The sequence below is a fragment of the Mustelus asterias genome, chromosome 5 (assembly GCF_964213995.1).
Source record: "Mustelus asterias chromosome 5, sMusAst1.hap1.1, whole genome shotgun sequence".
Classification (NCBI taxonomy): Eukaryota; Metazoa; Chordata; class Chondrichthyes; order Carcharhiniformes; family Triakidae; genus Mustelus; species Mustelus asterias.
In genome coordinates, this window is record NC_135805.1 from 25,919,968 (window position 1) to 25,936,692 (window position 16,725).

General features: G+C 44.7%; 1 protein-coding gene and 1 non-coding gene across 3 annotated transcripts in view; one reads left to right on the forward strand and one right to left on the reverse strand.

The window, feature by feature from the left end:
• The window catches only part of acoxl (acyl-CoA oxidase-like), a 427,580-nt gene that overhangs the window by 393,879 nt on the left and 16,976 nt on the right, over nt 1-16,725 (reverse strand). For both annotated transcript variants that reach the window (XM_078212293.1, XM_078212294.1), the window contains exons 4-6: nt 12,573-12,659; nt 8,950-9,048; nt 4,576-4,690 (exon numbers count right to left, since the gene is read on the reverse strand). In XM_078212293.1, coding sequence (XP_078068419.1) covers nt 4,576-4,690; nt 8,950-9,048; nt 12,573-12,659 — 301 coding nt within the window. The remainder of the gene's footprint in view (nt 1-4,575; nt 4,691-8,949; nt 9,049-12,572; nt 12,660-16,725) is intronic.
• Nucleotides 7,697-7,778, forward strand: trnas-gcu (transfer RNA serine (anticodon GCU)). Its single transcript has one exon. It is a non-coding gene; the product is annotated as a tRNA-Ser (tRNA).

A 16,725-nucleotide genomic window follows, 5' to 3' on the forward strand; every position in this document is an offset into this window, starting at 1 on the left:
GGAGGGCAAAAAGGGGACACGAGATTGCTTTGGCAGATAAGGCAAAGGAGATTTCAAAGCGATTCTACAAATACATTAAGGGCAAAAGAGTAACTAGGGAGAGAGTAGGACCTCTTAAGGATCAACAAGGTCATCTATGTGCGGATGGGTGAGATCCTGAATGAATATTTCTCATCGGTATTTACTGTTGAGAAAGGCATGGATGTTAGGGAACCTGGAAATAAATAGTGATGTCTTGAGGAGTGTGCATATAACAGAGGAGGTGGTGCTGGAAGTCTTAAAGCACATCAAGGTAGGTAAATCCCTGGGACCTGATGAAGTGTATCCCAGGGCGTGTGGGATGCGAGGGATGAAATTGCAGGTCCCCTGGCAGAGATAGTTGAATCATCGACAGGCACAGGTGAGGTGCCTGAAGATTGGAGGGTGGCAAATGTTGTGCCTTTGTTTAAAAAAGGCTGCAGAGAAAAGCCTGGGAACTTCAGACAGGTGAGCCTGGCGTCTGTAGTCATCCAGGATTCCCTACTTCTAAGTTGTTAGAAGGTATTCTGAGAGACAGGATCCACAGGCATTGAGAGAGATAAGGACTGATTAGGGACGGTCAGCATGGCTTTGTGAGTGGAAAATCATGTCTCTCAAATTTGAGTTTTTTGAAGGGGTAACCAAGAAGGTAGATGAGGGCAGTGCAGTTGATGTTGTCTACATGGACTTTAGCAAGGCCTTTGACAAGGTACCGCATGGTAGGTTGTTGCATAAGATTAAATCTCACGGGATCCAAGGTGAGGTAGCCAAATGGATACAAAATTGGCTTGATACAGAAGCCAGAGGGTGGTTGTAGTGGATTGTTTTTCAAACTGGAGGCCTGTGACCAGTGGTGTACCTCAGGGATCGGTCATTTATATTAATGATTTGGATGAGAATATAGGAGGCATGGTTAGTAAGTTTGCAGATGACACCAAGTTTGGTGGCATAGTGGACAGTGAAGAAGGTTATCTAGGATTGCAACGGGATCTTGATCAATTGGGCCAGTGGACTGATGAATGGCAGATGGATTTAATTTAGATAAATGCGAGGTGATGCATTTTGGTACATCGAACCAAGGCAGGACTTACTCTGTTAATAGTTGAAAGTGGAGTCACAGGTGGACAGAGTGGTGAAGGCGGCATTCGGCATGCTTGGTTTCATCGGTCAGAGCATTGAATACAGGAGTTGGAACGTCTTGTTGAAGTTGTACAAGACATTGGTAAGGACACACTTGGATTACCGTGTACAGTTCTGGTCACCCTATTATAGAAAGGATATTATTAAACTAGAAAGAGTGCAGAAAAGACTTACTAGGATGCTATTGGGACTTGATGGTTTGAGTTATAAGGAGAGGCTGGATGGACTGGGACTTTTTTCTCTGGAGCGCAGGAGGCTCAGGGGTGATCTTATAGAGATCTATAAAATAATGAGGGGCACAGATCAGCTAGATAGTCAATATCTTTTCCCAAAGGTAGAGGAGTCTAAAACTAGAGGACATAGGTTTAAGGTGAGAGGGGAGAGATACAAAAGTGTCCAGAGGGGCAATTTTTTCCACACAAAGGGGGTGAGTGTCTGGAACAAGCTGCCAGAGGTAGTAGTAGAAGCAGATACAATGTTGTCTTTTAAAAAGCATTTAGACATTTACATGGGTAAGATGGGTATAGAGGGATATGGGCCAAACGTGGGCAATTGGGACTAGCTTAGTGGTTAATAAAAAGGGGTGGTATGGACAAGTTGGACCGAAGGGCCTGTTTCCAGGCTGTAAACATCTATGACTCAATTTATATTGGAAAAATCAATACTAATGTCTTGCTTATTAAAATTCATTATTCTTTGTTTTAGTTTATTTATTAGTATCACAAGTCGGCTTACCTTAACACTGCAATGAAGTTACTGTGAAAATCCCCTGGTCGCCACACTCCGGCGCCTGTTCGAGTACACCAAGGGAGAATTTAGCATGGCCAACGCACCTAACCAGCACGTCTTTCGGACTGTGGGAGGAAACCGGAGCACCCGGAGGAGACCCACGCAGACATGGAGAGAACATGCAGACTCCACACAGACAGTGACCCAAGCCGGGAATCGAACTTGGGTCCCTGGCGCTGTGAGGCAGCAGTGCTAACCGTTGTGCCACCATTATTATCTGCGCTTATGATGACTCATGCCATGCATGCAGGAGCCTGTCTGGTTGTCTACATCAGGAGGCCATATGAGAGGACAGGCTGGAATCCTCACCCCACGGGTAGCAAGATGGCACAGTGCTTGGTGCTGGAGTGTGGCCACTAGGGGGATTTTCACAGTAATTTCTTGCACTGTTAACGTAACCCTACTTGTGATACTAATAAAAAAAACTTTTTTAAAAACTTAAACCACAAAAACCAGATGGAAAAGTACTGAGATGTGGTCAGCAGAGTAATCTATGTGTAAAGAGACCTGAAGATAAGGGACCTGAATGAGATCTGTAGAGTTTCAGACAAAAAAAAAGCATGTGGCTTAAATTACACCATATCCTGTGACCACAGCAAGTGTGATATTTCAATGGTATAAAAATGGGATGCAACAAAGGTTCGAGTACACCACAAGAGTATGAATTGCTTAGTGAGGTATAAGGTTTGCAGTCCCTAATGGATCTTCTACTGTTCAGCACTTAAATGTATTGCAAATACGCACACTTCAGTACACTGTAATCAACTGATAAACATTGGTCAGATATATCACTTATTCAAAGGCTCTTAAGTCTGTTAATTAATAGGATAAGAAGCAGACAGTAAAGCAACGATTTACATTCCTTAACATTCAACAGGCAGTGTTCACAGCTGAAATGAAATTAACTCCATTTGGTGAACATAAAAATATGGTACATAATAGATTTGCCCCAACATATTGCAACACGCCTATAGAGGATGCTCCTTTTTTCTTTATTCTTTCATGAGATGTGGGCATCACTGGCAAGGCTAGCATTTGCTGCCTTTGGACTGAATGTTTTGCTAGGCCATTGCAGAGGGCAGTTAAGAGCCAACCACATCACTGTGGATCTGGAGTCACATGCAGGCCAGACCAGGTAAGGAACATTAGAACATTACAGCGCAGTACAGGCCCTTTGGCCCTCGATGTTGCGCCGACCTGTGAAACCAATCTAAAGCCCATCTAACCTACACTATTCCAATATCATCCATATGTTTATCCAATGACCATTTAAATGCCCTTAATGTTGGCGAGTCCACTACTGTTGCAGGCAGGGCACTCCACGCCCTTACTACTCTCTGAGTAAAGAACTTACCTCTAACATCTGTCCTATATCTCTCACCCCTCCCCTCGTGCTAGCCATCACCATCCGAGGAAAAAGGCTCTCACTGTCCACCCTATCTAATCCTCTGATCATCTTGTATGCCTCTATTAAGTCACCTCTTAACCTTCTCTCTAACGAAAACAGCCTCAAGTCCCTCAGCTTTTCCTCATAAGACCTTCCCACCATACCAGGCAACATCCTGCTAAATCTCCTCTGCACCCGTTCCAATGCTTCCACATCCTTCCTATAATGCGGCGACCAGAACTGTACGCAATACTCCAAGTGCGGCCGCACCAGAGTTTTGTACAGCTGCAACATGACCTCATGGCTCCGAAACTCAATCCCTCTACCAATAAAAGCTAACACACCGTACGCCTTCTTAACAACCCTATCAACCTGGGTGCCAACTTTCAGGGATCTATGCACATGAACACCGAGATCTCTCTGCTCATCCACACTACCAAGTATCTTACCATTAGCCCAGTATTCTGTATTCCTGTTACTCTTTCCAAAGTGAATCACCTCACACTTTTCCACATTAAACTCCATTTGCCACCTCTCAGCCCAGCTCTGCAGCTTATCTATGTACCTCTGTAACCTGCCACATCCTTCCGCACTGTCCGCAACTCCACCGACTTTAATGTCATCCGCAAATTTACTAACCCATCTTTCTACGCCCTCATCCAGGTCATTTATAAAAATGACAAATAGCAGTGGCCCCGGAACAGATTCTTGCGATACACCACTAGTAACTGAACTCCAGGATGAACATTTCCCATCAACCACCATCCTCTGTCTTCTTACAGCTGGCCAATTTCTGATCCAAACCACTAAATCACCCTCAATCCCATGCCTCCGTATTTTCTGCAATAGCCTACCGTGGGGAACCTTATCAAAAGCTTTACTGAAATCCATATACACCACATCAACTGCTTTCCCCTCATCCACCTCTTTGGTCACTTTCTCAAAGAACTCAATAAGGACGGCAGATTTCCTTCCTTAAAAGGGCAATAGTGAACCAGATGGGTTTTTACAACAATCAATGACAGTTGTCACGGTCACCATTACCGAGACTAGCTTTATGTTGTAGATTTATTAATTGAACTTAAACCCACCAGCTGCCTTGGTGGAATTCGAATCATGCTCCCCAAAGCATTAACCTGGGCCTCTGGATTACTAGTCCAGTGACATTACCACTATGCTACTTTCCCCCCATAGTCTCCCCAGATGTGACATAGAAACATTCGAATTTAAAATATACAAACCTAGCAACTGTCCATTGACAATTAGCTGAGCAAATACAGCAGCATAGTTTCCTTTCATTGCATTCCCAATGTACATCTTCTCAGCATCTTCACATGGAGTGTGAATGATAAATTCCTGTTAGATGTAAAAAGTTGAATTTAATTTTACTGCAAATTTTCTTCTCTTTTCCCAATATCATGAGTGCCTAGCTGAGAGTGCATTTGCTGGGTTTACTGCTACCTTGCAATTAAGCATCATTTCAGGGAGGCTAATTCGTCACATCCCCTCATGCACACAAAGACAAACTTCCCACTGGAACCGCTGGTCAGTAATCAGGAGCAGCAACATTGGTTAATGCAAATGCAAACCCAAATTATAGCACCAACTCCCATTCCGGGCTGAGGTCTTCATTGATTTTGTTTAGAAGCTTATTCGTTAGTGTCACAAGTAGGCTTACATTAACACTGCAATGAAGTTACTGTGAAAATCCCCTAGTCGCCACACTCCGGCGCCTGTTCGGGTACACTGAGGGAGAATTTAGCATGACCAATGCACCTAACCAGCACGTCTTTCGGACTGTGGGGGGGAAACCAGAGCTCCCGGAGGAAACCCACGCAGACACGGGGAAAACGCGCGGACTCCGCACAGGCAGTGACCCAAGCCAGGAATTGAACCTGGGTTCCTGGCATTGTGAGGCAGCAGTGCTAACCACTGTGCCACCACGCTGGATAAAAGCAAATTACTGCGGATGCTGGAATCTGAAACCATAAGAGAAAATGCTGGAAAATCTCAGCAGGTCTGGCAGCATCTGTAAGGAGAGAAAGAGCTGATGAAAAGTGCCATTTTGGTGCAAAAAGCAAGTGGTTGTTGCTCTATTGAGATGATAAGGAGTTCATTTAATTATTTTCTAATAAACTATTTGCTGCAAGCCTGTTGAGTTGCTAAAATAATTGCTGGTCACCGGACAAAGGCTGTAATCTTATCACCACAGGTGCCTACAGCTGCCAGTAAAATCAACAACTATTTGACAACCCCTCCAAGCCAAGCTCAATCCAGGAGAGAAATCGTTCAAGAAGCTAAATACATTGCTCACCAATTTGGATATTTAAAGGAGGAAGAATCATAGATATGGTTGCTTGGTAGAACTTGACTATCGCTGAACAAGAGCAAGTGCTACCCAATCGCAGAATCACATCAAGTGTCAGACATTATGTTCTGAGCTTTGCAAGCACAAGTTGTTTGAGTACAGTCAGTACTCTGCCTGTTATGAACAGCCAAGGGACATGCTGGCTGATATATCTCAAAGCCTGGCAAATTGCATGGCCTAAGTGCCAGGCATTGCACCAGGACTGAAATTTATATGACTCTCATTCATAGGCAGGGATCTGTCCTCTCCAGGCAAAAGAAATACTGTGCCTTTTTTGAATAACAAAAGCATGGGGGACAACAACGTCCTGGGGCGTTCACCAAAGCAGTGTCTCAACCAGAGTTAACTTGCTGACTTGTTCCTCTCGGTGTATTCACAGGTTGGAGGGTCGGTCATATTTGAATTCCTCCAATTGTTCACGCAACCCCTCATTAGTGGGATTTTTAGGGATCTTACCCATTGGTCAAACGCGTTTTGTTCAGCCATTCAAAATCCATGTAGGTTTGCGTTGGCTTCTTAAGCGTGTTCCGGAATTTCTGGCGGTTCACCTCTGGGACTAACTTGTAGGCACTTAGAATGGTAGCTCTGGTCTGCTCCTAATCTAGGGACATCTCCAAAGGAGCATGGAGCCCTTTTGGGCCAGTCAGCTGCCCTTGAATTAAAAACGTCCAGATTTCCGAGGACCAATTGAGTTGTCCTGCTATCTTCTCCAAGAAGTGAAGAATGACTCCAGCCCAATCTCTTCAAATCTGGCAAGGAATCAGCATACTTGAGGGCCTCTGAGTGTGGATCTGGGTTAGGAGGAAAGGAGGGACTACTGGGTACAGAGATGTTTTCCAGGCCTCACTCTGCCTGTGAGCAGCAAACCCCATTTTCGGAATTGGAAATCCTTTCTGGAGCCTCCCTGTCTTTTTCCGTTTCTCTCTCTTGAAATTCTAGTTGCAGTTCAAACCTCTCCAATGGCGAGTGGAGGAGATTCAGAGACATGACTGGGCTCTTGCTCTGCCTACTCCACTGGTAATGTTGGATCCAGATGTTTTACAGTGCCAGGATTAGTTCATTTCTTTTGCTTTTGCCGGGTATTTCCCTCGCCAGGGCTTTCAATTGATCTGTGCTGAGGGCTTCCAAACTTTTCTTGCTTAAATTGGGCGGCACGGTGGCACAATGGTTAGCACTGGTGCCTCACAGTGCCAGGGACCTGGGTCCGACCCTCAGCTTGGGTCACTCTCTGTGTGGAGTTTGCACATTCTCCCCATGTCTGCGTGGGTTTCCTCCGGGTGCTCCAGTTTCTTCCCAGACTCCAAAGATGTGCGGGTTAGGTTGATTGGCCATGCTAAATTGCCCCTTAGTGTCAGGGGGACCAACAGGATAAATATGTGGGGTTAAGGGGGTAAGGCCTGGATGGGATTGTTGTCAGTGCAGATTCGATGGGCTGAATGGCCTACTTCAGCACTGTAGGGATTCTATGATTCAAATAGCAACCCTATTCTCATGCAGTATAAATTGTTGTTCATTTTCAAATTTTGCATTCTTGCTTTTAACCAGATGAGTACAAGATGAAAAGCTTATAGAGTCATAGAGGTTTACAACATGGAAACAGGCCCTTCGGCCCAACTTGTCCATGCTGAACTTTTTTTTAAACCCCTAAGCTAATCCCAATTGCCCGCATTTGGCCCATATCCCTCTATACCCATCTTACCCATGTAACTGTCTAAATGCTTTTTAAAAGACAAAATTGTATCCGCCTCTACTACTACCTCTGGCAGCTTGTTCCAGACACTCACCACCCTGTGTGTGAAAAAACTGCCCCTCTGGACCCTTTTGTATCTCTCCCCTCTCACCTTAAACCTCTGCCCTCTAGTTTAGACTCTGCCAACTTTTGGGAAAAGATATTGACTATCTAGCTGATCTATGCCCCTCATTATTTTAAAGACCTCTATAAGATCACCTCTCAGCCTTCTATGCTCCAGAGAAAAAAGTCCCAGTCTATCCATGACAAGGTGGCCGAGTGGTTAAGGCGATGGACTGCTAATGCATTGTGCTCTGCACGCGTGGGTTCGAATCCCATCCTCGTCGGGCATGCATTTTCTCTGTCTCCGTATTGACCCACAGATTGAGGGCGAACTGATGACTTATTTGGCGGCACGGTAGCACAGTGGTTAGCACTGCTGCTTCACAGCTTCAAGGACCTGGGTTCGATTCCCGGCTTGGGTCACTGTCTGTGTGGAGTTTGCACATTCTCCTCGTGTCTGCGTGGGTTTCCTCCGGGTGCTCCGGTTTCCTCCCACAGTCCAAAGATGTGCGGGTTAGGTTGATTGGCCATGCTAAAATTGCCCCTTAGTGTCCTGAGATGCGTAGGTTAGAGGGATTAGTGGGTAAATGTGCATGGATATGGGAGTAGGGTCTGGGTGGGATTGTGGTCGGTGCAGACTCGATGGGCCGAATGGCCTGTTTCTGCACTGTAGGGTTTCTATATTCTATTCTATCCAGCCTCTCCTTATATCTCAAACCATCAAGTCCCGGTAGCATCCTAGTAAACCTTTTCTGCGCTCTTTCTAGTTTAATAATATCCTTTCTATAAAAGGGTGACCAGAACTGTATTCCAAGTGTGGCCTTACCAATGTCTTGTACAACGTCAACAAGACGTCCCACTCCTGTATTCAATATTCTGACCATTATGCTTCATTAGCATACCTTTTTTTCTCAGCAATAATCATAGGTATAATGCACACACTTTTTATTTGTTATTATTAATTTATGGGACATGGATATCATTGGCAATCAGCAATGATTGCCGATCCCCAATTGTCCTTGAGAAGGTGGCGGTGAGCTGCCTTCTTGAATTGCTGCAACCCACGTGGTGTAGATACACGCACAATGCTAAGTTGCTTGCTGGACCATTTAAGAGGGCATATAAGAGTTGTTAGTGGGACTGGAGCCACACGTAGACCAGATCAGGTAAGGACGGCAGATTTCATTCCCTAACGGACATTAATGAACCAGATGGATTTTTTTACTGCAATTGTTTCATGGAAGTCATTAGACTTTTAATTCTAGATAATTATTGAATTCAAACCATCCTGAACCTGTGACTCCAGAACATTACCTTGGGTCTCTGGATTGCTCGTCTCATGGCAGTACCACTATGCCATTGCCAAATACTATTTGCTTTCTAGAATGAGGGTCCCAAAAACCAATATACATTAATTGCCTATCTGAATGATCCCAGCATCATTCAATCGATTACCTGTGTTGTTGGATCATACGTTGCTCGGGTCTGGATGCCTCTTACGTTACTACCATGTCCACGTTCCGTCATTGCAAACATTCCAGTAAATTGTAAATCCTACAATTTGATTAGCGAGAAACAAAGGCACGTCATGAATACACAATAGTTGATTTCTCTGCTACTTTTTGTTTTGTTTTGCTTCAAACGTCACCTACAATAAACTGTTGAGAGAAAACTATTCCCTCTTGAGTTGACCCAACATTTATTACAGCTTTGATATCTCGTCTGTACTGCTAACAAGTAGTCAATTGTAAAATTCTCCTCCGCATGTTTTAATCCCTTCATGGCATTGTCCTTCCTTACTAAGTTACACTTCCAAACTGTGCCCCTTTGGTACCTCTCCCCCACCCCATGCTCTGTCTCTCAATTGGCTGCCATGCTTTAAGTCAGCTGGGACACACGTTCTACCCAGTGACACAGAGGCCAGAGTCATGCCCACTCAGCCAAGCTCGCACTATGTTAGCCAGGATGCACTTTTAATACTCAGCTCCTTCAAGCAATTCTTCGCAAATGAGAACTGAAAAAGAAGTGATTGTTCTGAGTAAATTAGTGAACAAATCTTTCAAACTAGATGATCCTCAAAGAATAAAATTGTGAGAAGTCAGCAACTGCTGTGGAATCAGACGTACAATTCCTTAAGGCACAGTGGTTAGCACTGCTGCCTCACAGCACTAGGGACCTGGGTTCAAATCTCGGTTTGGGTCACTGTGGAGTTTGCATGTTCTCCCTGTGTTTGCGTGGGTTTCCTCCGGGTGCTCCGGTTTCCTCCCACTGTCCAAAGATGTGCGGGTTAGGTGGATTGGCCACGCTAAATTGCCCCTTAGTGGTCCAAGATGTGCAAGTTAGATGGATTAGCTGTGGTAAATGTGTGGGGTTACAGGGATAGGACAGGGGAAAGAGGGCCTGGGTAATGTACTCTGTCAGAGAGTGAGTGCAGGCTTGATGGGCCGAATAGCCTCTTCCGCACTGAAGGGATTCTGTGAACTCTCCCTTACCATGTTAGTTTATGCAAAAGAACAGATAGCTTGGAAAGGAAAGCAAACTTGTTGCTTGCTGGACCATTTGAGAGGGCATATAAGAGTTGTTAGTGGGACTGGAGCCACACGTAGACCAGATCAGGTAAGGACGGCAGATTTCATCCCCTAACGGACATTAATGAACCAGATGGATTTTTTTTACTGCAATTGTTTCATGGAAGTCATTAGACAAAGAACAGATAGCTTAGAAAGGAAAGTAAACTTGTGATAAGGATGGAGGAGGTTAACCAGAAAAAGATGGTTTAAAAAAGGGCAGAAAGACTTGCAAGAAGTCTTGTGAAGAACTTAGTTCTTCACAAAACATTATATGACCAATAAAGTTTTTTTTGAGGGGCAGTCACTGTGATTCTGTAGGAAACATGACAGTCAATTTGCACACAGTAAACTCTCAGAAACAGTAGTGATAAATTGTTTAGTGACTTTCTGAAGGGTTAAGGAATAAAAATAAAACAAAAAAGGGTGAACAGTGGTGTTAAATCAGAGACAACATTATGACACAGTAGTGTAGGAATTTAACGAAAGAAATGTTCATAACAGATTCTCCTCAGATCAAACTGAGGAACAGCAATAGGACCATTACACAAGTGGAAGTATATAATAAGTTATCAGGTGATCAACACAAAATTAAGAATGAAGCTTGTAGCCAAATTGAATGAGGCAGATATCATAAAAATCATAGAAACCCTACAGTGCAGAAGGCGGCCATCTGGCCCATTGAGTTTGCACCGACAACAATCCAACCCAGGCCCTAGCCCCATAATCCCACATATTTACCCCGCTAATCCCTCTAACCTACGCATCCCGGGACACTAAGGGACAATTTAGCATGGCCAATGCACCTAACCCGCACATCTTTGGACTGTGGAAGGAAACTGGAGCATCCAGAGGAAACCCACGCAGACATGGGGAGAATGTGCAAACTCCACACAGACAATCATCCAAGCCGGGAATCAAACCCAGGTCCCTGAAGCTGTGAGGCAGCAGTGTTAACCACTGTGCCATCCACTGATTTCAGTTATTCAAAACTAGTCCAGGACAGGGAAAAAAATGTGTGCTGTGTTTTTTTTTATTCATTTGTGGGATATGGGCGTCGCCGGCTGGCCCGCATTTATTGCGCGTCACTGGTTGCCCAAGGGCAGTTGAGAGTCAGCCACATTGCTGTGGCTCTGGAATCACATGTAGGCCGGACCAGATAAGAATGGCAGATTTCCTTCCCTGAAGGACACTAGTGAACCAGATGGGTTTTTCCGATAATCGACAATGGTTTCATGGTCATCAATAGATCCTTAATTCCAGATACGTTTTATTGATTCAAATTCCACCATCTTCCATGGCGGGATTCGAACCCAGGTCCCCAGAGCATCAGCTGAGTTTCTGGATTAATAGTTTAACGATACTACCACTAGGCCATTGCCTCGCATTCAGAACCATCCAGAACAGTTTTGCCAACCTTGAATGCAGAATAGGCTCAATGGGCTAAACTGCCCTTTCCTGCTCCTGTGTTTATCAAGGGAATGAAGCATAATTTGACTTGTTTCTGGATAAAGGAGGATGGCCCATAAGTAAAGCAACATTTAGGAAGCAGTTACCATGGTACAAATAGATTCAGTATGAGAAAGCAAGGAAAAAAGGGAAAGCTCAGAACAGTGGAACTGAACAGTAAAATAAGATATAGAATCCCTACAGTGCAGAAGGAGGCCATTCGGCCCATCGAGTCTGCACCGACAACAATCCCACTTAGGCCCTATCCCCTTTACCCCGCTAATCCCTCTAACCTACACATCCCAAGACACTAAGGGGCAACTTAGCATGGCCAAAGCACCTGACCTGCACATCTTTGGACTGTGGGAGGAAACCGGAGCACCCGGAGGAAACCCATGCAGACACAAAGAGAACGTGCAAACTCAACACAGACAGTGACCCAAGCCGGGGATCGAACCCAGATCCCTGGAGCTGTGAGGCAGCAGTGCTAATCACTGCGCCACCTTGCCATCCAAAAAGTTTTTTTTTCAATCTTAAAGTTTTAAGGTTTATTTATTAGTGTCACAAGTAGGCTTACATTCACACTGCAATGAAGTTCCTGTGAAAATCCCCTAGTCGCCACACTCCGGCGCCTGCTCGGGTACACAGAGGGAGAATTTTAGAATGGCCAATGCACCTAACCAGCACATCTTTCGGACTGTGGGAGGAAACCAGAGCACCCACAGGAAACCCACACAGACACGGGGAGAATGTGCACAGACAAGCCGGGAATTGAACACGTGTCCCTGGCGCTGTGAGGCAGCAGTGCTAACCATTGTGGCCCCCACACTAAATCATATTATTGTGAGAAAAATGGGTCTTTGTTAAACAGCACTCTAGATCCACAAGTGGAATAACCTAGATCAGAAAAGGGGTAGGAATCATAGAACTATTCATTTCACAAACACATGGTTTCATGCAAAAATTATAAATACTGAATTAAATCATTCTGATTTGAAAATTAGTTGTGTAAAATTAATATACAGTAGCATAGCTTGTTTGGGTAAACACTGTGACACATACCTTGAGGGGTTTAAACCATTTTTCAATGTGTTCCTGGCTTCCAAGGTTGATGATTGCCCCACCAAACAGCCAGCAGACAACGCCCATCTGCAGGTTAAGAATAGGAAGAGAAGTAGAATCAACACAATTAAACAACTTTTCCATGCTAAAGGTTTTCTAATTAATTTGGTAATGCATGCGAGATTGGTGACTAGTTTTCACTGGTCTCAGTAGTTGTAGAATAGCAAATTCACACAATTGAAATCAATGTTATGGGAGGGAGAGAAAGAGGGTGATAGAGCAAAAACGTTTGGATTTGCATTTATGTTCATTTAGTTTAACTGGCTATTTTCTCCTCCTGACGTCCACCTTCCTCACTTAGATTGATCAGCTCTCTATCTATATAACTTTCATTCATTCCATTCCTGTATTAATCAGCTAGGGAAGAGGTAGCTAGCTCCATGAAGGGGTTTTGATTTGATTTATTGTCAATACGTATTAGCATACAGTGAAAAGTATTGTTTCTTGCACGCTATACAGACAAAACATACGGTTCATAGAGAAGGAAAGAAAAGAGTGCAGAGTGTAGTGTTACAGTCATAGTTAGGGTGGAGAGAAATATCAACTTAGTGCGAGATAGGCCCATTCAAAATCTGACAGGAAAGAAGTTGTTTTTGAGTCAGTTGGTGCACGACCTCAGATTTTTGTATCTTTTTCCGACGGAAGAATATGGAAAAGAGTATGTCCGTAATGTGTGGGCTCGTTGATTATGCTGGCTGCTGTTCCGAGGCAGCGGGAAGTGTAGACAGAGTCAATGGATAGGAGGCTGGTTTGCGTGATGGATTGGGCTACATTCACGACCTTTTGTAGTTCCTTGTGGTCTTTGGCAGAGCAGGAGCCATACCAAGCTGTGATACAACCAGAAAGAATGCTTTCTATGGTGCATCTGTAATGTTGGTGAGAGTCATAGCTGACATGCCAAATTTCTCATCAAGTTCTGCCTCATAAACAGAAATTTCACCCTTTAATGTCTATAAGTACAAAAGAAGACATGAAAACCAATCTAACTCAGAAAAGTATCAGGCAGCTGGAAGTGAGATCTGTAATCTGCTGCTGTGGCGGATGGTGAGAAACAGGTATTCAATATCCATCACTGAACCTAGCCTTACTCCATCCATTTTCTCCTCCCACACAAATGGTAAATATTTATTTTTAGCATTAATGCATGTTATTATAAGCATTACTTTCGATTTTAATGCCAGCACTGTTTGGAGAGTACGAGGGGCAGAATCTAAAAATTGGAGTCAGACGCTTCAGGAGTGAAGTTGGGAAATACTTCTGCATGCAAAGGTTAGAAAAAGTCAAACCTCGCTTCTACGAATGGAAATAGCTGCCAGATCTGTAAATTTAACTGTGGAATTTACAGATTTCTTTGTTATTCTATGATTCCGTTGGGGATACATGGATAGGAAAGGTTTAGAGGGATATGGGCCAATAGCAGGCAAATGGGGTTAGCTTAGATGGGCATTTTGGTCAGCATGGACCAATTTGGGTCGAAGGGCTTGTCTCCGTGCCGTAGATTCTATGATTCTAGAAGAACGAGAGGAAATGGAGTTAGGTCAAAAAGTCAGCCATAATCTCATTGAATGGCAAATTATGGAATAGGCTCAAGGGGCTAAACTGGCTACTCCTGTTCCTGTGCTGTGTTTATATCATGATTAACTAAATTGCTGTACTGTACTTCACAAAGTACATTCAAAGAACAAAGAACAAAGAACAGTACAGCACAGGAAACAGGCCCTTCGGCCCTCCAAGCCTGTGCCGCTCCTTGGTCCAACTAGACCAATCGTTTGTATCCCTCCATTCTCAGGCTGCTCATGTGACTATCCAGGTAAGTCTTAAACGATGTCAGCGTGCCTGCCTCCACCACCCTACTTGGCAGCGCATTCCCAGGCCCCCACCACCCTCTGTGTAAAAAACGTCCCTCTGATATCTGAGTTATACTTCGCCCCTCTCACTTTGAGCCCGTGACCCCTCGTGATTGTCACCTCCGACCTGGGAAAAAGCTTCCCACTGGCCAATGCACCTAACCAGCAGGTGTTTTGGACTGTGGGAGGAAACCCACGGAGACACGGGGAGAACTGCAGACACCGCACAGACAGTAACTCAAGCCGGGAATCGAACTCAGGTCCCTGACGCTGTGAGGCAGCAGTGCCAACCATCGTGCCACCTATTGCAGAGCAATTGTGGATAAGATTTTAACAATCAAAACCACGGGCTCACAGAATTAAAGTCTGTATATCTTTGAAGAAGCAGTATGGAAAATAAAAACTGGCAACTTGGGGATCAGGAGTGGTTTTCTGGTATAGCATTTCATTTCCTCACCAATTTCCCCAGACCCACCCCAAATTCTTTCCTCCCCCCGCCCCCCTCTTCCCCACCACATAGAAGCACTGACTGCCCTGCTGGACTATGCGTCTACAGATACGGCATGTTCTCCAGTAACCACCTGCAAACTTTTTAGAACATAGAACATAGAACAGTACAGCATAGAACAGGCCTTTCGGCCCACGATGTTGTGCTGAGCTTTATCTGAAACCAAGATCAAGCTATCCCACTCCCTATCATCCTGGTGTGCTCCATGTGCCTATCCAATAACCGCTTAAATGTTCCTAAAGTGTCTGACTCCACTATCACTGCAGGCAGTCCATTCCACACCCCAACCACTCTCTGCGTAAAGAACCTACCTCTGATTTCCTTCCTGTATCTCCCACCACGAACCCTATAGTTATGCCCCCTTGTAATAGCTCCATCCACCCGAGGAAATAGTCTTTGAACGTTCACTCTATCTATCCCCTTCATCATTTTATAAACCTCTATTAAGTCTCCCCTCAGCCTCCTCCGCTCCAGAGAGAACAGCCCTAGCTCCCGCAACCTTTCCTCATAAGACCTACCCTCCAAACCAGGCAGCATCCTGGTAAATCTCCTCTGCACTCTTTCCAGCGCTTCCACATCCTTCTTATAGTGAGGTGACCAGAACTGCACACAATACTCCAAATGTGGTCTCACCAAGGTCCTGTACAGTTGCAGCATAACCCCACGGCTCTTAAACTCCAACCCCCTGTTAATAAAAGCTAACACACTATAGGCCTTCTTCACAGCTCTATCCACTTGAGTGGCAACCTTTAGAGATCTGTGGATATGAACCCCAAGATCTCTCTGTTCCTCCACAGTCTTCAGAACCCTATCTTTGACCCTGTAATCCACATTTAAATTAGTCCTACCAAAATGAATCACCTCACATTTATCAGGGTTAAACTCCATTTGCCATTTTTCAGCCCAGCTTTGCATCCTATCTATGTCTCTTTGCAGCCTACAACAGCCCTCCACCTCATCCACTACTCCACCAATCTTGGTGTCATCAGAAAATTTACTGATCCACCCTTCAGCCCCCTCCTCTAAGTCATTAATAAAAATCACAAAGAGCAGAGGACCAAGCACTGATCCCTGCGGCACTCCACTAGCAACCTGCCTCCAATCCGAAAATTTTCCATCCACCACCACCCTCTGTCTTCGATCAGACAGCCAGTTACCTATCCAATCGGCCAACTTTCCCTCTATCCCACACCTCCTCACTTTCATCATAAGCCGACCATGGGGGACCTTATCAAACGCCTTACTAAAATCCATGTATATGACATCAACTGCCCTACCTTCATCAACACACTTAGTTACCTCCTCAAAAAATTCTATCAAATTTGTGAGGCACGACTTGCCCTTCACGAATCCATGCTGACTATCCCGGATTAATCCGCATCTTTCTAAATGGTCGTAAATCCCATCCCTAAGGACCTTTTCCATCAATTTACCAACCACCGAAGTAAGACTAACCGGTCTATAATTACCAGGGTCATTTCTATTCCCTTTCTTAAACAGAGGAACAACATTCGCCATTCTCCAGTCCTCTGGCACCATCCCCGTGGATAGCGAGGACCCAAAGATCAAAGCCAAAGGCTCTGCAATCTCATCCCTTGCCTCCCAAAGAATCCTAGGATACATTTCATCAGGCCCAGGGGACTTATTGACCTTCAGTTTATTCAAAACTGCCAGGACATCCTCCCTCCGAACATCTATTTCCTCCAGCCTATTAGCCTGTAACACCTTCTCTTCCTTA